We start from the raw sequence: 27871 nt of genomic DNA, 5'->3' as shown, positions 1-27871 counted from the left end.
GGAACTAGTTGGTCTGTGCGAATACGTGCTGTATTCTCTGGCACTATTTAATGTTAGATTTGAATTAAAATGTCAGTGTTTAAAACGTATTTTGATTGTAAGGTCGGCCAACTGTTTACTCTATCAATTGATAGCCACCTCCATGACCAACCAATCAGCACTGACACCTTTTTTTATGATCTGGATTAAAAGTGCTCATTAGTAGATAAATAGATGATAAGTGCATTGGCTCAGGAGGTTAGACAGTCTTTTTATATATTTTCTACAAAATTCCATCAGACTGGCACCAATCCCAATGTACATTTCCATAAAGCAAGAATATCATAGTATAAACAAAACTATCACCAGTATCCAACTAACGTGGGATTCAAAGTTCAGTCAATCTGCCTCATTATATTAATGTTTGCCTTGGGTAGTATTGCTTTAACGTTTTTTGCCCAGTTCCAAAATATCTTGCATTTTTTTCTAACTAATAATTTGCATTTACATGTTTGCAATATTAATTTTAAATCAGTTTTTGTAAAATTTGACCCCACACAATCTTTAAGCTTGCTGTTTGGCTATTTTCTCTTCACGTTCATAATAGTTCTTCAGGATTCATCTCCTTCCTGAGATTTGTGGTCCCACCCATCCTCTGTATGCTTTGACCTTACCCCACAAGTTCACTTTCTTCCCAACGTTAAGAACCCCAGTCCCCATCACGCACAACCAAGTGAAACTCCTGTAGAATTTTACAAAATGTTTGTTTCATTTTACTCCCCATTCCATCAACCTCACCCTCAGACACCATCTTTTTGGGACTTTGGCCCCAATGGCCAGCACTCCTCCACCTAATTGACTAATTCATGGCTGTGAAACCCATCTAGAGTTTTCTCTTTTTTTAAAAAGTTTACTTATTAGTCACAAGTAAGGCTTACATTAACACTGCAATGAAGTTACTGTGAATTTCCAATAGTCGCCACAGTCCGGCATCTGTTTGGGTCAATGCACCTAACCAGCACATCCTTTGGTCTGTGGGAGCAAACTGGAGAACCTGGAGGAAACCCACGCAGGCACAGGGACAAAATGCAAACTCCACACAGACAATGGGTCTTGATCCTTGGCAGTCACTCAGCACACCCTCCTTTCCATTTTTTTCCACCAGTCTGTCTCCACTCCCCTTCTGGCAACGTTCTTATTCTCTTCTCTTACCCTTCCTCCCTTATCCCCTCACTTCACAAATCTTTCTCCTGCTTTAAGTACTCCTGTTCTCTAACTCTGCTGGACTCAACTTTGACTCACTGTGTGGAACACTTTAAAAACAAACCTAGCAAACAGTGAATTAATATACATTAATATATAATGGAGAAATCTCCTTTCAGGAAACAAGGTACACTGACCATTCAATATTAAACTGATGGCTACATATATAGTGACCGCACTATTTCCATCCAGTTTAAAATTGGAGTTTGTTGATCAGTACCTATTTCTAGAAAAACAGACTACACCAAGAGTTTGCAATGCTTATTAAGACAATAAGCCATCATCATGTTAGTACACTGTATTCAGAAAACTATAATGCCTACCTCGTATTAAGGAACTTATGCCCAGTTTAGTCACAAAGACATTATCCATCTCCTCACTTCCAGTGAACAGTTCAGCCACTACGTACAAATTAGGTCGTATTCTTCTTGCGGTGTCCAGCATATACTGCAGGTGAGAAAGCAAAAGCCAAGGAACGGACATAGAAGAATAGGAAGCACGGCAAAACCAAAGACACAGACTGGGCAAAACAGTGAGATCAAGATGGAATCCATGCAGAAAAATTAATTTAGCAAAATGGGAGGTTGAGAGATGTGGGAGATATTGGAAGCAAAGAGTTAGGAGAGAATAAATGTTAAGTAAATTGTAAAGCAGAAATGGAACGATGGGAAGAAGAGGAGAAAGAACATCATCAGTTACATGCTCATTACGGTTATTTCATGTTTTCTGAAGTCAGGTGTCCAAATACCTTAAACAAGCCTAATTTCCAAGCTTGGAAATTAACAAAGACACTGTCACTGTGCCTTCTGCTTGTGAAAAGCTATGCTGTAATATATATACTTTACTTGACTAATCTAGCCACAATTAGCAATCCTCATTAATAATATACCTCAGTAAACATTGTACAGATGCTTCCCGTAACCACGAACGTCAAAGTTAAACAATGGTACTCCACAGTCATGTGCACAAATGTGTTAGGAACTAAGGACGTGTGAAATAATTCTCGCAAAAAGATTCTAAGTGTCGAACTCACATGAAAACTGGAGTAATTCATGTTGTTTTTTTCAGTGGTAGTTCAGCGAAGGATCTCCCATACTCTGCACTGCAGGGGCCCACCTACCTAAATATGACTAAATTTCAAGGGGCTGGGGGGAGGGCAGGACCTATTCCCGTTGGGAGACTGAAATCAGCATGCTGAGCTGGCCGCTGCGCATGCAACGTTCTGTCAATGCTGAAATCGGTGCATATGCAGTGACCTCACACTGACGACCACCCTCTTTGCTGGCCAGCCGCCACCGCTCCCCCCACCCCTGCCCCGACCATTCAAAGAACAAAACCAGCCCGGGAAACAGGCCCTTCGGCCCAACGAACCCGCAGCGCCATTTTAACATTACGAGTCCCTCCTCCACCCATGACCCTTATCTATGCTTATGGCATTCCCGGGCCCAGCAGCAGGATGTGAGAATCTCGGCCCATATTTCTAAATTGCAGTTTAGCATTGGTAGCTTTTCTTAAAAATTATGCTTGTGATCAACTTTGCTCAATCAATTTGAAGGAATAAGAATGAATTTTGGAGCAGGTCTGCAGTTATCAATCATTAAACCTCAACTTGACAGAACTGGATTACAAAATGCAACTCCACTGGTATTCAGTAGCATCCTCAACTAATGGACAGAATCTTTTCTAACTTCCCTTTCATCAACAAGCTTGATAGTGCTAATCAGTTTCATTGGTGAACCCGCTGCTTTGACTTTAGAACCATACAGCATGGAAGGTGGCCAATTTGGCCCAACAATTCTTCAAAAAGACCTATCCCATTGGTCTCAATATTCTTGTCCTTTCCCAGGGCCCCGAACACTCCTCCAAATTATTGATCTTTTGAGTAAGCGACAGTGCATGCTTTTGCTGGAGTGAGATTATACTTAGCACAGAAACTGAACCAGAATATTTGTGTCAAGAGGGAGTATCAGCCCAACATACGTTCATATTTCCATTGAGCTAATTACTAATTATTCCCATTTGCAATATGAACGTGAATACTTGCCTATTGCTTCATTTACTATAGTTTGAGATGATCGCTTCATTTGTCAACATTTGCAGCAGTCTCCTGCTATACTTGCAAATTAAAATTTTGCCTAACAACAATAATTTTTTAATCTGTCGTAAGGTTCTAAACATCATTATTGTACCTGCTGTTTAAAGACAGGTTAATTTCCCAAGCCATTAATAAATGAAAAAGATAGACACAACGATCGGTTCTAACTGAACAAGAGCAGTAAGTCAGACTATAACCCAGGGCATCCCATGGTGTCGCAGCCCGAGCTGCAGTCTGTGCTATTTACCATCTGACAATCAAGTAGGTGGCAGCAGAAAGAACTCTGGCCTTCATCAAAACTGCAGAACTACTGGGACATTGGAAAATGTGCCTTCAAGGCCAAGTCAAGACCCCGGTGGAGGTTTTATTTCTGGAAGGACATATCATCACGTAACAAAACAACCTCCCCTTTGAAATAATTAGGCTTTTGATTCTGGGCTCCGGACACACTAACTTGTATTTTAATTTGGTTGGGCCCCGAATCTCGTTCCTGTCTCTCATCTCTCTTTGTATTTTTTCTGTGCAAAACAAAGGGACTGACATTGTGAAACCCCTCTCCCAGATGTGCATGTATGCAAAAGTAAACCAACCCCTTTTATTTTATGAAAGCAAAATATTGTGGATGCTAGAATCTGAAACAGAAAATGCTGGAAAATCTCAGAGCTGACAAAGGGACACCCAGACTCGAAACATTGGCTCTATTCTCCCTCCATAGATGCCGTCAGACCTATTGAGATTTTCCAGCATTTTTTATTTCTGCCCTTTTGTTTTATCTTGCTTTAATTTACTCATAGAGGTTTGGAACACTCCAAATTTAAGGATTGGGGAAAATATGCCACCATTCATAAAGGGAGGAAAACAAAAATCAAAAACACCTTCCATTTACAGACAGGCAGCAAAAGGAGAAACCCGGGCGGCTTAAATCAACTACCCTCCTGCCAATAACATAATAGAAACCACTTAAGTACTGCATAATCTAGGGAGGACAGTGCAGTCACTTATTCCAAAACAATTAAGACGGGGGTATCCAAGATGTGGCTGTAATGCTATTACTAACCTCGGTAATCCAACCCTGACATTTAGGGATATTCCGTCTTTTCTGCATTGATGTGCCTTATTCTGTAAGTCAGGCTTAGACACAGTTGTTTTTTTTAAGCACTATTGTCTCAAGTCCTCAATTACAACAACTAGGGCCCCCTTAGTTTCAGGAACTTCAGGTGTATGTAAGTGAATTGAACTACTGATTTAAACTCTAAACCCAGCATGTAGCTGAAAACGACAAAAACTTGGGACACCACCAAATGAATCGGGTGATACTGCACAATGTAAGTGAAACTGTTCGGACCGTGTAGAATGGGCCAGTTCTGTAGCTGGAACGCCACCACGTGGATACCCTGGAGCTTGCCCTAAGAAAGTACAAGGCCAGTAGATGCATAATAATAACAAATGAAAACACATACACCAGTCCAAAGTGTGAAACATCTATAAATGAGGTGTACTATTGGTAATATGCAAATTCAAACAGGTACTAAAAAATAAAACTTAATAAGACAGAAGAAAATGTAATCTGCACCTCAGCGACTCGAATAGGCGTTGAATGGCAGTTGTCTAACCGCACCCCATAGAAGATTTTGGCTGTAATTTCTGTATACTTCTGCATGTGAGCCCAAAGGTAAGGACAGTCTTCAGGCTTTTTTCCATATCGCAGTTTAACGCTATCACCCCAGCAAATCAATTCTCTTCTCAGGTAAACATTAGAACCTATGATAATAAAACCCAATTTGTTAAAATGTTCAGTAATTAGACTTTCAGACCACTTCAAAAACAATTACAGGATTATGATAATGGCATATTGCATATAAAGGAATATTGTAGTGACAAAGGCTGGAAAATGGAACACAAGTACCTATAAAATGGTGAAACAGGAAAGGACTGAGGAGAAACTCAGCTAGTGAGATTTTCTGATCCCACCAAAATCATAGTCAGAGGTTTACAGCATGGAAACAGGCCCTTCCTCCCAACTTGTCCATGCTGCCCTTTTTTAAATCCCAAAGCTAGTCCCAATTGCCCACATTTGACTCATATCCCTGAATACCTATCCTACTCTTGTCACAGTCTAAATGCTTTTTACTCTACTACTACCACCTTGTTCTAGACACTCACCACTGTCTGTGTGAAAAGAATTGCCCCTCTGGACCATTTTGTATCTCTCCCTTCTCAACTTAAACCTATGCCCTCTAGTTATAGCCTCCCCTACCTTTGGGAAAAGATATCAACTACTTAGCTGATCTATGCCCTCATTATTTTATAGACTTTTATAAGATCATCCCTCAGTCTTCTAAACTCCAGAGAAAAAAGTCCCAGTCTATCCAGCCTCTCCTTTTAACTTAAACCATCAAATTCCGGGAGCATCCTAGTAAATCTTTTCTGCACCCTTTCTAGTTTAGTTATATACTTTCTATAACAGGGTGACCAGAACTGTACACGGTATTCCAAGTGCGGCCTTACCAATTTCTTGTAAAATTTCAAAACGACATCCCGACTCCTGTATTCAAAGAATCTTTGCCAGGCTCGTTGCATTTTATCGCCCTGCAGAAGTCCACTCCATTAGACTAAAAACGTTCACCCCTTCATGGAATGGCTGCTTTTATTTAGTTTGCAGATGCCGACTCTCTGCAAGAGGCATTCTCCTGCCCTAAAGCTTGTAAATTTTCTCCCTTCAGATAATTATCCAATTCTTTTCTTAGGTAAAGATTACAAACTATGGCAACAACACCCTATTTATTAAAATGTATAATAATTAGAACACCCTGTCACATAGTGTATTCCAGATCCTAATGACTCGCTGCTTGAAAGAGGCTTTAATGTTGTTTTAGATTCTTTACCAGTAACATTAAATCCGTGTCCTCTGGTTCTTGACCTTTCCACCAGTTTCTTTCTTCAACTCTATTTAAACCCCTCACATTTTGAATACCTCTATCAAATCTTCTCAATTTATTCTTCGACGAGAAGAACAATTCCAACTTCTCCAATCTATCCTCATAGCAAAACGCCACCTTAGAACCACATTGGAAATTTTTTCTGCACCTACTTTTGGTCTTCACATTCCTGTCAAACGTTACTCCAGTTGACATCAAAGCAGCCTTTTATAAAAGGTCCATCACAACTTTTTTGTTTTCGTACTCTATAAAATCCAAAGTTCTGCTGGACTTTGAAGCACCTTTGCCAACCTGTCTTGCCACTTCAATGATTTACGTACATATACCTCAAGGTCTTGCTATTCCTCTATCCCTTTAGAATTGAAGCCTTTAGTTTATATTCCCTTTCTTTGTGTGTCTCACCAAATATATCATTTTTCACTTTTCTGCATTAACTTTTAACTGCTTGTGGGATAAATCCATCACAATATCTCATTATAAGTTTCAGGTAATTTCTTTCTTAAAGAAGATCTGCAAGATTTCATGTGTTCCTTAGGCAATAAAGTGATAAGTTAAAAAGACACTTGACAAAGAATTTTTCTCAAGCAACCGTTTAGCTGCTTACTTGTGTGAAACGTTTCAAATGAAATTGAATAACAAAATCTAATTTGAATCTGAAGGCTGTACACCAAATTCTAAACCTTTCTTCAAGAGGCTTCAGGTTTAGGTTAGACTAGACAAGAGCACATTACTGCAGATGCTGAAACCTGAAACCAAAAAGAAAATGCTGGAAAATCTCAGCAGGTCTGGCAGCATCTACAAGGAGTGAAACAAGTTGATGTTTCAAGTCCAGGTGACCCTTGTCAGCTCTTTTCTCTCCTTACAAATGTTGGCAGACCTGTTGAGATTTTCTAGCATTTTTCCTTTTTGGTTTAAGTTAGGCTATCCATCTGCAATTAAACTATTTGAATTTTAATTAAATATAAAATCGTTTATTCAAGCAAAGTTTAAAAGGTATAAAAATCTGGATTGTACACAGATAATAATCTGCAAAAACAGAAATGTTATCGACGTAAACAGTTCTGTCAAGTTTGAGGCCAGTTTCTTCAGCAGCTTATGGGTTTCAGTGTTTTAGTAGGCAATTGAAGGCAATAAAAATACTTCAAGTTTCAAATGATGTGGCAAGCATTGAGAAGGTAAAAGAGAATCACAGAATGGTTACAGCACAAAAGGGGGTCATTCTGCCCCTTGTGTCCATGCAGGCTCACTGCAAGAGCCACTCCCATGCCATTTCCCCAAAGGCCACAAATTCTCCCCCTCGAGGTGGTTCTCCAACTTGCTTTTGAAAGCCGCGATTGAATCTGCCTCCAATATATTCTCAGATAGTGCATTCCAGAAGCTGTCAAAAAGATATCTTCCTCATGCAGTAAATCAATTTAAATAAGTTGTTTTTGACTCTTCTACTGCTGTTTCACTCACGTTTTGCACAGAACTTTAACAGTAAGTTTTAAATGATTCCTACAAGTATAGTCAAGGATACCAATGCAACTTTGAAATAATAGGATAATGAAGGGTATAAACTCGTAAAAGCCAAATTTAGGACCCATGCTCAGAAGTGCTCCTTCATGCGAAGTCAAGAATGCTGTCTGACACTTCTTCATCGCACAGAGTGATCTATCCAATGGAGTCCTGAAGACAAAAATCTCAGAACTATTTCGAAACAATTGGACAGCTTTGAGGGGAGCTTAATAGGGTCTTCACAGGTGCATAAAATAGGCTAAATTACATTACTTATGCATTTCTAACTTGAGATGAAATTCCCCGTTGTTTTAACCTCAGTTGCTTTCTCTTTCACAAAATTCTTGAGTTTCAGTCCTATGAAAACATTATCCATTAATTTACAAATAATTCACCTGGTTCAGCAAAATTTCTTAAAGGGTCATCACCCATCACCCAGCCATTATGGGCCATAAAATACACCGCCTTCTCTGGCTGATACATCATTGGTTCCTCCTGCTCCAAAGGCATGTCTTCAAAATGATATGTGAAGTATCTGCATGCAAAGCAAATAAGTTTTTAAAAGATGTGGAGTTTGAGTACATGCGGAGCACACTTGGCTGTATTAGCACTGTCGGTCCCCCCAGAACCATATAATTAGACTGAGTAAACTGAGTCTGTATGATTTACATGCCTCTTTAATATTACTTAATGCCAATGCCTTTTCAAGACAAATATTCACTTAACTTTTTTGTTACTGAAGTAAAGCATGCAATGTGTTCATCTGCCAACTAGCCAGAACACAAACCACATATTTCTTACTATATTCTGGCAGTAGTTGCATTTACTGAAATTAGAAACAGTTCTCTGCAGATTTCTCTATTGGGAAATTGATCAGAAACCAGCTGTTCAGAAACTGAGGGCAACACAGTGGCATAAAGGTAAGCACTGCTGCATCATAGCATCAAAGACCCGGGTTCGATTCTCAGCTTGGGTCACTGTATGTGTAGAGTCTGCATGTTCTCCAAATGTCTGCGTGAGTTTCCTCCAGGTGCTCCGGTTTCCTCCCACTGTCCAAAGACATGCTGGTTAGGTGCATTGGCCATGTTAAATTCTTCCTTAGTGTACCCAAACTGGTGCCAGAGTGTGACGACTATGGGATTTTCACAGTAACCTCATTGCAATGTTAACATAAGCCTACTTGTGACACTGATAAATAAACTTAAAAAAAAACTTAAAAACGTATTTTGTAGACTTCATTCCTGTTAATCCCAGCTTCCAGAATTAAAACTGATGCTTAACCCACTGTGCCAGGTCCCTTTCAGAAAAGGATTCAGGCAGCACACTGACAGGTAAAGTGCAAGTTTGAGCGATCTTTGAAACAGATCTATAATTTAAATCTAGTAATGAACCAAATGCTGGAAATATTTCAAGAGAATACAGTTCTCTCATTCCTTTTTAAGGTACAACAGGGTGAAACTAGTCTGGAAACTCTCAAAGTAATGGGTAAAAGCATATCACTTGCACTGCAACAATAATCTAATTTATTCTCATAGAGAATATGATCTGGTTTATGGCCCCACAGCAAGATTGTGGATGTGCAACTAAAAATATTGCTATGTAGAAGACGTCACTTTCACTCAAGTCCACTTAAACCGAGTGTCTCTTGGCAGCGACCCACATTGTATTGCCTGACATACACCTGACATCACCCTGCTCCACGACGTGGAATGAGTCATGACGAACACTGACCTTCCCGTTCACAAAGACTTGAAATGCCCAGCAAGGAAGGCACTTCAAATCATGCCAGCCAATTTCAAAAAATATCAATCTACTTGGACAGAAGTGTGGGATGTATGTAGCATAAAGAGCTCACACCTTCACTTACCCAGCAATAGAGGTCCTCGACTTCAATCTCATAAAAAGACAGTGAATGGCACTCAATCAAACCCACACAGGGCATGGACAATGTAATCATATGCTCCCCAAGTCAGTGAGGACTTCCTGAAGTGTGACTGCACAGAGTCTATGACTACGACTTTCTATAGCAGCTTTCATGACCCTGGGATATCCTAGAGAGCTTTACAGCTAATGAAGTATTTGGAAGTGCAGTCAATATTGCAACATAGAGAATCATGGTAGTCAAATTTAACACAGCAAGATCCCACAAACAATCACATCAACCTCCCCATTAAGATCTGTTTGGAGTTAACTTATTTCTCCACTCAGCTTCTCAGATGATCAGCAAATGGATAGCCAAACTAGTTATCCCATTGAAAGCTTTCCCATCATACAAAAGTAGCAGTATTCTACTAAGAACGTAACATACTAAATGAGCTTATGGTTAGCGGTTTTTAGTAACTTGATCACCATACCTGGTCGTCAGAGGTTTCTTTTTTGTTACAGGTCCAAGTAAGGGGCCATATTCTGCCAAACGCTCGTAACTCACAGTCCCCAATGTGCAGTTCACAGCCTGAAGGTACATAACCTTGTATTAAATTGCTTGATGATGATTTTTTTTAACAAGATCAGCTGATTAAAGTTCACACAGGGGATGCAGACAGTGGCTCGTTGGGCTTTGGGTGTGATTTTTACTTTGGGTTAACAATCAGTCAGTATATGGGAGTTCCTGGGTTCATATCCTGTAGCTGCCCTTCTGTTACGTGTGGAGTTCTGAAATCCACGTTTTGGAAAGGATATGATAGCACTGGAAAGGCTGCAGAGGAGATTTACCAGATGTTGCCTGAGCTGGAGTTTTATAGTTATGAAGAGAGATTGGATAGACTAGGGTTGTTTTCCTTGGAACAGAGTCGACTGCAGGTGGGGGACTCATGATTGAGATGAATAAAGTTATGAGGGGCATAGATAGAGAAAACAGTAAGAAACTTTTTTCCCCTTGATGGAGGGATCAATGACCAGGGGGCACAGATTTAAGGAAAAAAGACATGAGGTTTAGAGAGGATGTGAAGAAGAAAAAAAAGTTTTCACTCAAAGGATGGTGGGAGCCTGGAACTCATTGTCTGAAAGGATGGGAAAGGCAGAGATCCTCATTACATTTAAGAGGTGTTTAGATGTGCACTTGCAATGCCAAGGCATACAAAGCTATGGGCCAAATGCTGGAAAATGGGATTAGATTTGTTGGTTTGTCTTTGATCAGCTCAGATCTGATGAGCTGAAGGGCCTTTCTCTGCGCTGTATACTTCTATGACTACGACAGCAGCAAATATTAATAAAACCTGCCTGTTCCTGGTGCCAATGTATTTCCTGATAGCGCTCCAAATTCAACTCTTGCAGTTTTTGACGGACCCTGGTGCAGCATTCTTCTATGCCCTCAGGAGTATCACTTCAAAAAGAAAAGAAAACAGAAAAATGAACAATTTCCAGTCTCACATTTGATAAGCAGGTAGCTTACATTTCTATAGCAGCTTTCATGACCCTGAGATGTCCTAGAGAGCTTTACAGTTAATGAAGTATTTGGAAGTGCAGTCAATATTGCAACATAGAGAATCATGGTAGTCAAATTTAACACAGCAAGATCCCACAATCAGACAATGATGGCACAGTGGTTAGCACTGCTGCTGCACTGCACCAGGGAGCCTTGGGTGACTATTTGTGTGGAGTTTGCACATTCTTCCCATATCCCCATACATCCTCTGGAAGCTCTGGTTTCCTCCCACAGTCCAAAGATGTGCAGGTTAAATGGATTGACCAAGCTAAACTGTCTCATAGTGTACCAAGACGTGCAGGTTAGAAAGATTAGTGGAGTATGTACGCGGGGTTATGGGGCCGTACGCGGGGTTATGGGGCCGTACGCGGGGTAAGATGCTCTGTCAGAGTTGGTACAAGATCAATGCGCCAAAAGCCTCCTTCTGCACTGGGATTCCACAGTGGGTGGTACAGTGGCACAGTGGTTAGCACTGCTGCCTCACAGTGCCAGGGACCCGAGTTCGATTCCCAGCTTGTTACTATCTGTGTGGAGTTTGCACGTTCTCCCCATCTCTGCATGGGTTTCCTCCCAGTCTGAAAAACATGCTGGTCAGGTCAGGTGTTCACCCAAATAGGTGCCAAAATGTGACGAATAGGGGAATTTCACTGTAACTTCACTACAGTATTAATGTAAGCCTTACTTGTGACTAATAAATAAAAATAAACTTTAATAAAATAAACAATGGAAAGAAACCAAGATGCTCCTTTTTCTTTCAGTGACGCTGACTGAAGGAAATAAATTGGCCAAGACACTAAAAGAATTATTTTGCCCATCTTCAAGCATAGGTCTAGAATCCTTTATCCGAAATCCTTCGGGTCAATTGCATTTTGGATTTCTGATGAACAGTGCAGACAAATACCAGATTTTTTTTGCTAATGGTCAATGGTGTTCAAAAACAGTGCTGCTTTCAGATTTGTAGTGAAGGATCTTTCACATTCACTAAAGAGTGCAGATGAATCCACTTGAGTCTCAGCATCTCTCCATCCTACAGCTTAACTTCTAAATATTCCATTTATTTATTATTTAACAACTCTGATCTCAGGGAAGTTCCATTTTCCTTTCTTTGAGAGATAGCTCAAACTATGGGCACATAGTAGAATGGCTACTTCAGGGAGCCATAAAAACTTTTCTGGGGCAGCCAGATACAGTTCTTGGTTTCCCTCCAAGTCACACAGCAACCGGACTTGGAACCACACAGCCACTCCTTCACTGTTAATGGGCCAAAATCCTGGAGCCACGTTTCCGGACGGTACTGTGGGTAACAGCTGCATGGAGGCCGCTTATCATCATCTTCTCAAAAGATAGTTAGGGATAGGCAATAAGTACTGGCCTACGAACAACACACTGATCACAAGAACAAATGTGAAAAGAGAAATTAGAAAAGGAAATCAGGATGGCAGAGGGCATTAAGTATATCATCAAGTAAAATCATGTTATTTATAAACATATGAGAAGCAAGAGGATAAGTTAGGGTTCAGGCTAAAAGTGAACTGGCATGGGGTGGGGAGTGGGGGTCATGGGTAAGATTCCTACTGATCGTTTTGAATCTGTTTTCACAAGAGGCAAACAAGATAGTTACTATCGTTGAGCAGGATTGTGAAATATTTGATGAACAAATCGGAGTGAGGAATTATTAAGGGGGGTAAACATCTTACAGTGAGTAAAAGTGTCAGGCCAGTTGAAATATACTCCAGTCTGCTGAGGGAAACAACGGAGGAAATTGCAGAATCTCTGACCACCATTGTTCAATCCTCTCTGGTTACAGTCATGCTGATGGAAGGCTGCTAACGTTGTAGATTATTTAAAAAGAAAGAAATACCAGAGTATTTAATACCAAGGCAGTCAACCTAACCTTGATTGAAACAAATTACTGAAAGAGACTCCGAAATACTGAATAAGTCACAATTTTTGAAAAGTAGAGACTATTCAAGGTCAAGCTGGATTTATCAAGAAAACGTTGAGGCTGACTAACTTGACTCAATTATTGGAAGAGGCAGCAAGCAGGACCAATAAGGGAGGCAGCAAGCAGGACCAATAAGGGAAGCACCTCTGATCGAGTCTAAATTGATTTCAGCAAGGCTTTTGACAAGATTCCACGTGGCACACTGTTCAGAAAAATAAGAGCCTATAGGATCTGAGGATATGCAGCTAAAATGCTGTAACCTCCAAGGCTCTGGAACATGAGCTGAAGTGAGATTAGGCTGGGTAACTCTTCCAGCTGGCACAACGGACCAAATAGCCTCTTTCCACGCCATTAATTTTCCATCTATGATGTCATCAAGTGAGCTGAGCAATCAATCTTCCTGAAGCATTTACACACTCCCCCCCTTTGCCCCTCCCACCCGCACACCCCCCCCCGTTCACCCCTCCCACCCGCACACAGCCCCCCCATTCGCCCCTCCCACCCGCACACCCACCCCCTGTTCGTCCCTCCCACCCGCACACCGCCCCCCCGTTCGCCCCTCCAAACATGCACACACACCACACAGCTCTCATGCATGCCTCCGAGGATTAAACACCCCCTTGCACTTGCAGATACCATCCGAGGCCTCTGACCACTTTCTGTCACCTCTTTTGCCACCGACTTCCTTCTCTACTTCAATCATGGCTGCTGGCCTTTCTGCCCAGTTACAGCAGGATAGTATAAGTCAAATGGAGCAAGCGCCATTTTGCTTTTGGGAACTCCTGAACTATACAATCCAAGCTTAATTTGAATTTACTGACTTGTCTATTAAATATTTTTTCCCCTCAGAGCAGACAACCTCCTGTGTACTTAATCTAAATTGCATAATTGAAGCTACTTGATAACTTAAAGCATTTTAAACAAAATAAAAATCTCAACGGGAGTAGACTGTAATCTATTTCTTATTACTTATTTCTACTGAAGTGTATTTTGCATAACTTACCCGTGAGGTACAAAACATTTCAGTAATAAGCTCATATTAACAACGCAGCCAAATCTCTTAAATTCAGGATCTTGGATAACCTTCAGAGGCTGTTTGGTGTCACATTTTTTCTTCTCACCTTACAAACAGAATCAAAAAGAACTTCTACAATTTCTAGCTTTAGAAACATTAAGATTCAGAAGCCTATAAATTCTCATAAATGCAAGTATTCTTGGTGTCTCATCCAATCAAGCGTCAAAGCAAATGATGTACTGTATATAACAATCTCTGTTGTGGCATACCATGTTGGACCGCATCCCGGAAGTCACCAACAATCTTGTTGATATTCACTTGATAAAATTCCCATAACCGCAGCTTAGGGTAGATATCTTCCCACATGATTGTGCGGAGAGACTGTCAAAAGAATAAAACATAGATCATAGAATCCCAACAGTGCAGAAGGAAGCTATTCAGCCCATCAAGTTTGCACCAACTCTCTGTCAGAGTATCATAGCCGAGCCCTATCCCCCGCCTATTCCCATAACCTCACACATTTACCAAGGCAAATCCATCTAACCAACATCTTGGGACAGCAAGTGGCAATTTGGCATGGCCAGTCCACCTAACTGCACATCTCTGGATTGGGAGAAAACCAGAACACCCAGAAAAAAAAAATCCATGGAGACACGAGGGAAATGTACAAACTCCACACAGACAATTCTGAAGGATGAAACTGAACCACAGTCCCTGGCGCTGAGAGAGGCAGCAGTACTAATCACAGTGCTGCATAGTTACTTTCTGAGATTTACACAAAATGGTCTGTTTTTGAGAACATAATAAGAACATAAGAAATAGGAGCAGGAGTAGGCCATCTGGCCCTTACGTTGAGCCCATTAGGCCTTTGCCAGCACTTATAAGCTGCAAAGGCCTTCCATCACCTCTTCACCCAAGCCTATTAACATATGCTTCCGTTTCTTCTTTGCTAATATACTTATCTGGCTTCCGCTTAAGTGTGTCTGTGCCATTTGCCATAATGCCCCTTTATGGTAGAGTTCTACATTCATTCCACACTCTGGGTAAGGAAGTTTCTCCTGAATACTCAACTGGATCTATACGCAATTCAAATTATGGACCCTTTCCCCTCTGCGTTAGGGTTAAGGTCTGAGTATACAAATATTAACTTACTACAAAGTGGACACCCCAAATTCAATCCTAGCTTAAGGTGAGTTAGCTGAGCTCAAACATAAGATGCTAAAACAGGCTATAGCTACAATAACTTTCCCGTTGGCTTCATTTGTGAAAAAGAGGTGCAAAATATTCAATTAGCAACCTATAACAATCTTGGGTTAGGGAACAAAAACACAGCCTGGCATGCCATCCCACATACTAGGAGCACATGGGAGATCCAAGTTAATGACATGGTCTTATCCCAACATCCTCATCATTCAATAGCTTCCCTGCAATCACCATAGCAATTCACACACACTTTGGCTGAGTTACAAGCCTGAGGGTCAAAATCTTTGGAACAGCAGAGAGAAAATTATCCAATTGGCTGCAGATTTTTTTTTAAAAGAAGCACTTTATGAAGAAGAGGGTAAAAACGCAAAGGAAAGGTGAAGAGAAAGGCCATTGTCTTGTACTTACATTAAGGTGGCTTCCACTGTTAATATTGGCAGGCAATCCCCTGTGCTGATAATTCCCTTTAGCCACTTCACAACTTAAATGCCACAAGGCTCTGTCCAGAAGCCAAGCAGGTTTCAAATGAGGGGAATTTAAAACATTGTAGGAACATTCTGGGTGCTTCTTCAACCAGCCACTGTTGGCAGCTAAGGAGCAAATGGGGAGAAAAATATTAAAACAGATGTTGAGCATTCCTTATATATAAAAAAAAGGCAAAAAGGTGTACAGCAGCTAGACTTTCATAATGCACTTTTTCCTAACCCTGCTATTTCATCACAAGATATTCCATCAAGTTTTGTATAATTAAACTAGACAGCTAGTTCCAAATAGAAAATGATTTTAATCATACCCAGTTCCCCAAAACTTGTTCCCCATATTCATGATATATCAACCCATTTTACCATTATTTTTAGGAATATTTTGAGCTCAGTAAATGTACTTGTGTTCCATATTTAACCAATTTAAGATGCAGGAAAGAATACTCTGTTGCTTCAAATAAAAATTTAGAATGATCAGTTTTGCTTTACAGAACCTTCACAATGCAACAGCTTTATTTTAGAGAGAAAGTCTGTTAAATATTTATTCCTCTGGTTAGTTAAGATATACATTAGCATATCTGATGAAAAGTGCCTGCAACCTTTGACAAAATGACACCAATAACTTCCATTTATAAAGCATAGTAAAGCATGCCGATGCCTTCCATGGGAGCGTTAGCAAATTAAATCTGACACCAAGCTACATAAGGAGATGGTAAGACTGGTGACAAGGTAGGTTTTAAGGACAATAAAAGTGATGTAGAGGCAAAAAGATGAGAATATTTAGGGAAGGAATCCCAGAGCTTGGGATTTGGCAGCTGAAAGAACAGTTGGTAAGGATAGAATGATAAAAATCAGGAATGCACAACAGATAAGAACTAGGATGCACAGAGATGTCAGCAAGTTGCATGATGTCTCAGTCATATTTGAAAAGACCGTGGGCACAATGTTACCTTCCATTCACATCACCCTCCCGCTGCTGTGGAATGGGGAAATCACTGGTGTGAACGGTGATCGTATTCTGGCCAGAGAATCGTGAGCTCTACTACTGCAAAGTTTGCACACAGCTGTGCGAGATGGTATTATGGGAAATTGAATACAGTCAGCTTCCAGAAGCATTAATTGGTCTGAAATGTACTATTGTAAATTTGCCAAAGTTCGGAATTCTTACAGCCTGGAGAGTAGCTCACATACCTTTGCAGACGGGGCGCACCAATAGGTAATTTAAATTTTTAAAGCAACCCTAAATACTATATATTAATGTTATCTAATCTTTATCACCAAGTTTACAATATTATCATTACTAGTGAATCGAGCTTTCATATCTTGGCACCAGTCAAAGATACAAAAAAGAAAGAAACAATTGGAATGCACTGCCAAGTGAGGTGGTTAAGGCATTTAATGAGGCATTAGCGACATTTAAGGCTTATCTGGATAGACGTATGAACAGGTGGGGAACAGAGGGATACAGGCAGTTTGGTCGAGATAGGAACTTAGCAACTGTTCTTTCAGCTGCCTAACCCCAAGCTCTGGGATTCCCTCCGTAAATATTTTCATGTTTCTACCTCTACATCATTTCTACTGTCCTTAAAACCAACCTCGTCACTGGTCTTACCATTTCCTTACATAGCTTGGTGTCAGATTTAATTTGCTAATGCTCCCATGGAAGGCATCGGCATGCCTCACTATGCTTTATAAATGGAAGTCATTGGTGTCATTTTGTCAGAGGTAGCAGTCACTTTTCATCCGATATGCTAATGTATATCTTATCTAACCAGAGGATTCAATAGTTAACAGTCTTTCTTTCTAAAATAAAACTGTTGCATTGTGAAGGTTCTGTAAAGCAAAACTGATCATTCTAAAATTTGCTATTTGAAGCAACAGAGTATTCTTTCCTGCATTTTAAATTGGTTAAACATGGAACATGAGTACATTTGCTGGGCTCAAAATATTCCTAAAAATAATGGCAAAACAGTGCAGGCTTGGTGGGCTGAAGGGCCTGTTCTTGTGCTGTACAGTTCTTTGTTCTTTAATAAGATACTTCACTAAAAATGTTTCCTATCTAACTCACCAAAAGAAATCACAATACTAAGGTTACAGATGCAGTTGGGGGAAAAAAAAACTGCATAATTGCACCACTAACCCCATCCTTGGTTATCTGCAGATCAGTTCTAACTTGGCATTTAAAGAGCAGTGTCAAATTAATGCAGCACCCTGACCTTTACAAAAATAAAACAAGGTCAGTCATCACAAATACTGAGTCTCAAACATGGCCCAGTGTACACTGCTGCTACTCAGTCATTACCCTTTAAATAGCTAAGGTTCCACCTTTGACATTTTTAAATCATCTCCTGCACAAGAGTATTTCAGATCCCACTAAAATTCAAGTCTACAGTCTCTTTTTAATAGTATAATTTTGATGTTGAATTGGCTTTGAACGTTTCACTAGCTTTGATCATTTATTTCAGAAAATACTGACGGTCAAGCTCCCTCACCCTGAATTAACTCAAGAGCAACCAGTTTTTAACTATATAACATTGTTTATCATATTTGAATGAATGTACCTTGTTCAAAAGTCACAATCTCTTGGGCTTAAAGTATACATAGAATGATTCAGTGAACATAATCAAGCTGAAAATGTTAAGCATTCTTAACAGGATTCAAGGTAATACTTCACAAGTGGATAGCTTTTTGCAAAAGATCGATACGTTCAGGCATCAAAAAAATTGGATGGGATCACAAACTAGTCTACAAAAATTTGATCACCTTTTCCCTCTCCCTTCGAAATAATGTTCAAAGATAACAAGGCTGAAGGAGTAGCTTGTTGTTAATTTAGTATCCAGGGAAATCTTGGTGGAGGATTATCCATTGCTAGTGGAAATGTTGGCCTCAACTCAGTTGCAGAATTTTCACCTCCTAGTTAAAAGACTGTGGCTTCAAGCTCCACTCCAAATACATACTTAAGCACATAACCCAAAGCAGTACCACAATGCTATCTGCACTCTCCGTGGGTTAAGAAAATCCAATTCAGCTACCATATCATAGAATCCCTACAGTGCAAGAGGCCATTCGGCCCATCAAGTCTATGTGGACCATAATCCCACTCAGGTCCTATTCCGGTAACCTCCACATTTTTCCTCTGCTAATCCTCTGATACTAAGGTGCAATTTAGCATGGTCAATCAAACTAACCTGCGCATCTTTGGACTATGGGAGGAAACCCATGCAGACACGGGGAGAATGTGCAAACTCCGCACAGACAGACAGCCGGAATTGAACCCGGGTCTCTGGCACTGTGAGGCAGCAATGTTAACCACCTTGCAGCCCATTCAACTATGATCTTGCTGGTGTCCTGACTAACATCATTAAAGCAGATTGTGTGGTAATTTCATGGTTGGATGAGAGATCCTACTGAGTGAAAATTATCTACCATGTTTCTTACATTACAATAACACCACTTTAGAAGTTATAAAGCACTGTGGAATATCCAGAAGTCATGAAAAGGTATATATAAATGCAAATCTTTCTTTCAGATAGGATTCACAATCAAATTAATGTACGAGCCTTTTGCAGATAAGCCACTATAGTATAATCCTTGGATTTCTGCAGTGCAGATTTATTATTGGCCTAACAGTTGGAAACCGGTAAATAATTCCTCACAATTAGATTTGGAGTGTCTATCTTGTAGATCAAATTTTGCAGTTCAGCTACACAATCAGACAAGAAATTTTATTTAAAGGAGGAGTTTCTTGAGGCTCCCAATAATAAAAAAGGAAAGATTTCTACAAATAGTTGCATTGGATCTAGAATGAAAATGGTGCTTTATAACATAAAAGGGACAAGTGATAAATTTGTTAAAATATAGTTGTGTTACTTAAGTCCTATTTACTATAATGTGTACCTTGAAGTACAAAAGTACAATTCTCATTTTTTTGTGCAAAGTGAGCAGCTCTGCACCACTTTGAGACTTCTCCACTGTTGCTAAATGATCAGACTACTTATCCAACAAGATTACTAGACAGCATTAGATATTGGGAAAACTGAAGCCAATGTTTTCAGTCCCTGCATTAAACTCTGCTCCCTGGGTACCAATTTCTTCTCTTTCCCTGGCAACAATCTGAGACCAAGTCAGTTATGGTGTCACATTTGATCCCAAGATGAACTTCTGACCTCGTATTCAAGCCATCACAAAGCCCAACTATAGACCTCTTCCCTAACAGTGCCTAAGTTCCTCCTTGATTCAGTTCATCTGTTGCTGAAACCTCATTCATGTCTTTATCTCCTGCTGACTATGCAAATGTACAGCTAGCTGCATCTCCCACATTATAAAATAAGTAAACTTGAAGTAATTCTAAATGTTGTTTCCTGCACCTTAGCTGCTGCCTGTATGTTAACTCACACCAAGTCCCACTTCCCTGTCACCTGTGCACAATAACTTACATTGGCTTCCCATTAAATAACATCCACAGCACATGGAGTGCAGCGATTCAAGAAGGCAGCTCACCACATCCTTCTCAAAGGTAACTAGGGATGGGCAACAAATGCTGGCCAGTCAACAATGCCCATGTCCCACGAATGAATTAAAAAAAAACATTAACTTTAAAATTCTCAGCCTTGTTTTCATGTCCCTTAATGGCCTGTTGCTGTAATCTGATCCAGCCCCCAAAAATCTTCAAGATTTCTATACATCTGATTTGCCTCTTGTACATTCTGGATTTCAATCACTCCATCATTGGTGGCTACACCTTCAGCTGTCTATGTCCTAAGCTGGAATACTATCCCTAACTTCTCCATCCCAGTTTTCACCTTTCAGACACCCCTTAAAACCGACCACTTTGTCCAAGGTTTTTGTCATCTCACCTAATACCTTTCATGGCATGGTGCCATAATTTGTTCATTAAAGCTTCAATGGAGCACCTCAAAGTTTCATTATGTTTAAAAAAAACTTTATAAATATATGCTCTTGATGTTACCACAGCCTCTTAGGCTTTGGTTATGGCATTACCTACAAACAAAATACAATCTATGGAATTACAGCATAATGTAAACTTTTGATCAGAATAAGGCACACAGCGTGATGGAAAACATGGGTGCGATCTTTCCTCCCAACTGAGCTGATCAATTGCATAGCAGGGCTGGAATTTTGAACGCGAGGATAAAAACATGAATCACGCCTGACATTGGGCCATTCGCGATTCTCCCAGTCCAATTTTGTACACAGTATATGGCGAATCAGGGCACATGCCTAGCAGCCAGCTTCCCCTGCATGGGAAATGAGGCATGGAACACCCAACTGCCAACAGAAATTGACAGTGTGGGAAAATTGAGTGGGTAGCTCACTTGAAAAAAAGTGAAACACTCTAGGTTTCAAACTTCTGTGACACTTAGAATACTTTGGGGACAATTCCACCCCATATCTTTGATTTGTTTTACCATAAATTAGATGACTTTATCAGCAAGCTTGGCCTTTGCTTAATAGCTATGATGTAGCAGCATAAGTGCTGTTACACAGTTTAGGTAATATTAAAATAATATTGATGGTTACACATATAGGGCAATCTTATTTCTAAAGCTCATAACTGTATCTAATTGAATTGGTTCTTTTTCTTTTCTCCCTCAACCTGACAAGTGCAGATTTAAAATATCCCTGGAATTTATTAATTTCGTACCTGTATGATTGTACACCACGTCTGTAATACAGAGTATATTCCATTCCTTCTTTAACTTCTCCACTAGCCTTGCAACATCACTCCAAGTGTGAATTTTATCAGGCCGAGAAAAATCAGGGTTTAGTTCCAACTGATCTGCTAAGGAATAGCATGACCTGGACAATCCAAGAGTTTGTAATGGAGTGAAATGTATCATATTATAGCCTGTTAAAAAGAAAAAGAAGCTATTATTCATTTATCTGTCCAAGTAAAGTAATGTAGCACTTAAGTTTGTAATATCAATTTCATAACTATCAATAAGGTTTGATTTTGAGCTAAATTTTCTAAGTTGCAAATTTGGTCATTTTTGTACATGGCAAAAAAGATTTTGCATTTGTCCCAGAATAACCCCAAATACTTCACAGCCTCGTTTTGTTATTTTGGAAGAGTAGAGTATTTTATCATACAGGCAAACATGATAGTCAAATCTCAGGCACACCACACAAGATGCAAATCATTTTTGATGGTGATATTAACTGAGATGAATGTTAAACAGAAGCTCCCAGTTTTATACAATTAAGTGTCACAGGCCATAATACTTCCACCTGAATAAGCAGACAGCATTTGGATTTAATGCGCACCCAAAAGATGGCATCTCTGAGAATGCAGCTCTTTCTTTATACTGAATTGAAGTATTAATTTATCCTCAGGTGGGACCGGAGTGTAAACGCCCTCCAAGGTAGTGAAGCAAACTCTCCAACTGATTTTAAAATTTAAGTTCACATTCCAATCTAAAGATTTTTCACATATTGTTACAAATATTTATTTATATGTTTTAAACCCAGTCATCGGTTAGCTCCAGATACTTTGGCTACAGGAATAGGGTCAATGGTAGGAGAGGGTGAGACATTTGCAATTTCTGTGAGTAAATAAGGAAACAAAGCAAGTGTTAGGTGGATTGGCCATGCTAAATTGCCCCTTCATGTCCCAAGATATGTAGATTAGGGGAATTAACAAGGTAAATACTTGGGGTTACGGGGATAGGGCCTGGGTTGGATTGTTGTCAGTGCAGACTCGATGGGCCAAATGGCCTCCTTCTGCACTGCTGGGTTTTTAAGCTTCTAAGTGCGGTGCTGTCCAACCACCAGAATAACAGGAGGATTCAGATGGGTAAACTATGAGCAAAGGTTGCATAAACCTGGCTTGTATTTCATGTGCAGAAGGTTCAGGGGTTACATGACTACTGATCATTACCTCAGGAAACCCTAGCAATATACTGCAAATTAAAACGTGTTGTTGATTTTAACTGCTCCAACATTGGCAGCCATGCCTTCAATCATCTAGGCACCATGTTCGGAAATATCTTCCCCATAACTCTCCACCTCACTTTTCCTTTAAACTATCTTTTTGGCCCAGCTTTTGATTACCTGCCCTTTCATCTGATTATGTGGCTCTGTGTCACATTTTATTTTCTAATGTCCTTGGAAAAGACCTTGGGGGGTTTATATTAAAGCTGCTATGTAAATGCAAGTTGTTGCTGTTGTTGAAAGTGCACTAGCTGGTCTTACAGACAATATAGTTTTATATGGAAACAAGCTTCAAGAACCAGACACTTGTATTGCCTACTCATTCCAGAAGGCATTAACAAGCTTGCAAGATCTTTGAAGGCAAGGTTAGTTGTGCAAACAGCTCACCTTGCTTAACAACTAGCATCATCTTGTTGGGAAAAGTAATCAGAAAGTAAGAACAGGAATGTACATGTGCAGCCTAAGACGGCTGAAAAATTTAAAGAAAGGCTCCCTGCCCTCTCAAAACTGAAGAGGGCTCTCAGGACAGTCGAAAGTCCACGTTCTTTGTGGATTGCCACAAAGCAAAGTCTGCTAATCTTAGAATTTGAAGGAAGAACAGGTTGTTGCATTAACAGCTGTCATTTAATGGCATACAGTACTATTAATATTGTTATTATAGACACAATCTTGCTGCTAAAATCCACTTGGACTAGAGTCAGACAAAAATATTATCACAGGGAGAGGGGGGGGAGGGGATTATCTGGTCTCCCCGTGGCAGAAGATGGCAGTGCCGTTCACTGGCTGCAGGATCTTCTGGTCCCATAGCCATAAATGGGATTGTTCACTGACTGCACCCCACACTGCAGGGGAACCTGCATTGAGGTGCACCATTGCGAAGAACTCAGCAGCATGAACAGCCAGAGAATTCTGGCCACTATTACAGCACTGAGCTCTTACTGTGACAACCACCATGGCAATCAGTTACATTCACTTATGAAACCATTTCTATTTATTGTAGGTTAAAATGTTGTAGAATCAGTACCCTGCACCTCAATCCTATCCCAGTCATTCACCAAATGACTAGTAACAGGAATGTCCTGGATAGACTTTAATTAGCTGACATTTTCAACAATGCAAGACTTGAATAATTATTTCAAATTTGTTTTTGTATGCATGTTTTTGTACAAAGCTTGACTCTGGCACTTTGCACACAATTTGCATTATATAGGGCATGTTGGAAAAGCATAATAATTGTCAACATCTGCAGTCAACTAACATTTTTTCAAAATTTAAGATCCACTATTTTGATATTCAGAAACAAGATAATTGACAGTTGTACTTAGAATTTTCAGAATCTCTAAAGGAAAAGATGCCCAAAAGATGTGTGGGTTAGGTGGATTGGCCATGCTAAATTGCCCCTTAGCATTAGGGGGACTAGATACAATAAATACATGGGGTAATGGGAGATAGGGCCGAGGTAGGATTGTGGTTGGTGCAGACTCAATGGACCAAATGGCCTCTTTTGCACTGTAGAACTCAGAAGTAACGAATTATTCTTCACAGGAAGGAAGTTTTAACCAAGAGTCCATAATATGTTTCTTGCTTGGAATAAGGTATGTCATTTAAATTAATTCAAATGCCATTCTGCTAACGTAGATACACAGTCCAAATTATGATTCAAAGCAAAAACAGTCCTGAACTATTGATGCCAATTATGTTTGGCATCCAGTTTTCCCTTTACTCAATTTAAGGCTGTTTGATAGCTGACTCAATATTCCTCCTAAATCTCAGCTTTCCTTCAATTGTAAGTTAATGTTATAAAGTCGGAACAAAGAATCAGAATAAAAGTATTTCTTTGAAACTGTCAAAAGGTGCGAGAATGTAAAAAAGTGTCATATTTGTAGATGTTATTAAAGGTTCCTAGTTGGAAGTTTCATCTTGTTTGCTTTGGAGCTAATGATTGGTAAAATGATTTATTTGTCTCAAACCTGCATTTTAAAGTATTTTAGTTAATATATTGGATTGTACAATTGAAGGACACCAGGCACTGTGTCGCAATACTCTTGGGAAATAAAAACTCTGCTCACCAGGTGAACTATTGATTTCAGTTGTAAAGCAAGCTCAACAGCTGCCTACTGGGTTGCTCTGTTTTGAGCCTAGTAGGATTAGGTGTTCATACCAACAATTCATGGATTGTGTTGTGAAGAATTGCTGACAATACATTTTTGAAAATTCATCATCTCGGTTTGTGTTTGTTTGGCTCATGCAAGAATAAAATTTTGGCAGTTTTGAGTCAAGCAGGGGAGATCTGTACTGCTATGTTTACAGAGTTACTGTGGGTACTGCATTACTCGTGAAAAATGCAATCTGTCCAGAATCTCTACAGTACAGAAGGAGGCCATTCAGCCCATCAAGTTTGCACCAACTACAATCCCACTCGGGCCCTATTCCCATATATTTACCCTGCTAATCCACTGACTCTCAGGATCAATTTAGCATGGCCAATCAACCCAACCCACATGTCTTTGGACTAGTTGTAAAATTAGAAAAAGCAAGATTTCATCCTGTAACTTTAAAAATATTTTGTAAGCTTCTGGGCAATTTTACAAAAAGTTGCTTTTTAACAGGTGCTGTGCCCTTGGTACTTGAAGGCATAAAGTGAACAAAAGTTTCCATCCTTACTAGGAATGGAAAACTATTTATATAAAATTTTTAAAGTCACCTGCATCTATTTATGTCTCCACTTCTGTGGTTCGCCATCATTGTGAGAAAGACTCGACTTACATTTTGACTAATTGATCAACAAGAGTGGAACTTGGCTAACAGTTGGACATGAACACAAAAGCCAAGGTGCATTCAGATACTGTAATACGGTATGTGTTCTGCCCAAAGGCAGATCTTTTGCCCACTGTCTGCTGATACCTCATCAAGGGCTGTTTTGTTCACAATTTCTGTCAGTAGTTGTTCAACACTGCCTTCTGCTTTCAGCATAGGGCAAAGAGGCAGGCCCCAAGACTACCTCAACTTAATGTTTATGCATGTTATTTAATGTCTGACATACTTTGATACACTGAGTAATTAGAATGGTGCTGCAGGAGTTTTCTGAAATCAAAGAAGATTTAATGGAAGCACCAAGTTTTCAGTGATTCTGTAGAATACCAGCAAAAACAGAAGATATCACAGAATCCCTACAGTACAGAAAAAGGCCATTTGGCCCATCGAGTCCGCATCGACCACAATCTCACCCAAGCCCTGTAACCCCACATATTTACTCTGCCAATCCCCCTATAATAGGGTCAATTTAGCACGGCCAATCAACCTAATCCACACATCTTTGGACTGTGGGAGGAAATCAGAGCACCTGGAGGAAACCCACACAGACACGGGGAGAATGTACTAACTCGACATAGACAGTGACTTGAGGCTGTAATTGAACCTGGGTCCCTGGCATCATGAGGCAGCTGTGCTAACCACATGTGCATATCACATGTCATAGCTGTTCTTATTTGGTTTGGAGAAACAGTTACACACTTTTTTTAAGTTGCTGTTTTTTCTTTGAGGAGTACATTTTGAATGTACTAAGGGGCCATAAATTACAAGCGTTACACATTTCACAATCAAAACTTGAGCATCTTTGTGATGAGGTTTTTCATTCTAGAGCAATTTCCACCAGAAAGTGATGACTTCCAAGTTGAACAGACCAATCATAGCCTGATATGTTGCTTTTGTCGAGACCTCATTGCGCTACTAAGGGGAGGTTAATGTAGTTGGGATTTAAGATCTACTCCAAGTGAAGATAAATCTGTAGTCAATTTCTGTGATCCATCTTTCAGTGAACAGTGGCTCACAAAGATACAAATAGTGTAATTACACAAGCGACCATGGCTAAATGGTGTTGCAGGAAAGGAGAGCCCTGTAGTGTTTTTATATCTGATAAGATAGAGTGTGCTGGAAAGCTATTTGATTGCGACGAGATCATTTCTGATCCCTACTTGACCATCACACTGCCCTTCCCTACAAATCTCAGACAGCGATCAAAAAATCCCACCTATTTTCCTTTGCTCTCTGGCTTGATAAGATTATTTGTCTGACTCATTAAAGCAACAGTTGAGTCAAAAGATCTGCCCTGATTGCGTTGAATGGCTGAATGGCCTACTCCTGTTCAATGTTATGGAAAATTAAAATAGAAAGAATGCAGTTTAGTCTTGCTCGTCAGGGATATCTGGAGAGGTTAAAAAGTTGATTTTAAGTAGAGGAACGCTACACGATGAATCAATCTAGTTATATATCTGTAATGTGTCCCTCGTGCTGAAAATATCATATGAAGAACAGTTAGTTCTATCAGCATGCAACAGTGAAGTTATTATAGTGTGGATTCCAATCTACGAATAGAATCCAAGCCCGTTAACACAACAAATCAATGCTTCATGACCTAGTGCCCAGGGAATTCACGGGGAGGCTGTGTATATCTCAATTGCATAATAGCAAGTGACTGGGAATACAGGAAATGGGAGGTTTGGTGTGCCTAGGATACAGTGACTACAAATTGATCAACTTCAACTTGTGCACAAAGGAACATGAGAAAATCAGGCAAAGTTGAAGCAAACTGATTGGATTTGAAGTGTTTGTTCGACACTGGGAAAAAAAAACAGGATACCTTTAAAGACATAATTCTCAGCAATCTGGATAAACATCAGCATTGAATTAATGAGCATTGATCTCAAAAGTGAAAATCTAAATAAATGAGTAAATTAATCCAGGAAGTTGAGGCCATAATCTTAACCAAGTGGGGGAACAGGCTTGAATGGCCGAATGACTGACTCCTCTTAAACTTGTGTCATTTTTGACAGGTGTAGCAGTTCTACAGCTGGTTTATCTAAATGACCATATGGGAACGCAAAAAAAGGAGTACACTATTGTCATGAACTCTATTCTATTCAGAGATCATTGCAGATCTGCATCTCAAGACATAGGGATGGAAGTTTAGGGATGGACAATAAATGCTGGTCTAGCCAGCAGCACCCATGTCCCATAAAGGAATAAAAAGCTCATACCACGCCTAGCAAAAATATATTAATTGAAGGTTTAAAGTTATT

The 27871-nt window shown here is 39.9% G+C and overlaps 1 protein-coding gene across 1 annotated transcript in view; it reads right to left on the bottom strand.

Annotated features, from left to right (window-relative positions):
• LOC145348262 (glycogen debranching enzyme-like) overlaps positions 1-27871 on the bottom strand; it is a 100613-nt gene that overhangs the window by 49947 nt on the left and 22795 nt on the right. Inside the window, exons 5-13 of the mRNA XM_080196464.1 lie at positions 21508-21711; positions 15769-15950; positions 14427-14538; positions 14146-14263; positions 10993-11095; positions 10128-10225; positions 8169-8308; positions 4911-5098; positions 1566-1689 (exon numbers count right to left, since the gene is read on the bottom strand). Coding sequence (XP_080052590.1) covers positions 1566-1689; positions 4911-5098; positions 8169-8308; positions 10128-10225; positions 10993-11095; positions 14146-14263; positions 14427-14538; positions 15769-15950; positions 21508-21711 — 1269 coding nt within the window. The remainder of the gene's footprint in view (positions 1-1565; positions 1690-4910; positions 5099-8168; positions 8309-10127; positions 10226-10992; positions 11096-14145; positions 14264-14426; positions 14539-15768; positions 15951-21507; positions 21712-27871) is intronic.

Source organism: Carcharhinus amblyrhynchos, chromosome 9, assembly GCF_965287045.1.
Source record: "Carcharhinus amblyrhynchos chromosome 9, sCarAmb.v2.hapA, whole genome shotgun sequence".
Classification (NCBI taxonomy): Eukaryota; Metazoa; Chordata; class Chondrichthyes; order Carcharhiniformes; family Carcharhinidae; genus Carcharhinus; species Carcharhinus amblyrhynchos.
This window is presented reverse-complemented; position numbering and strand designations above follow the sequence as displayed.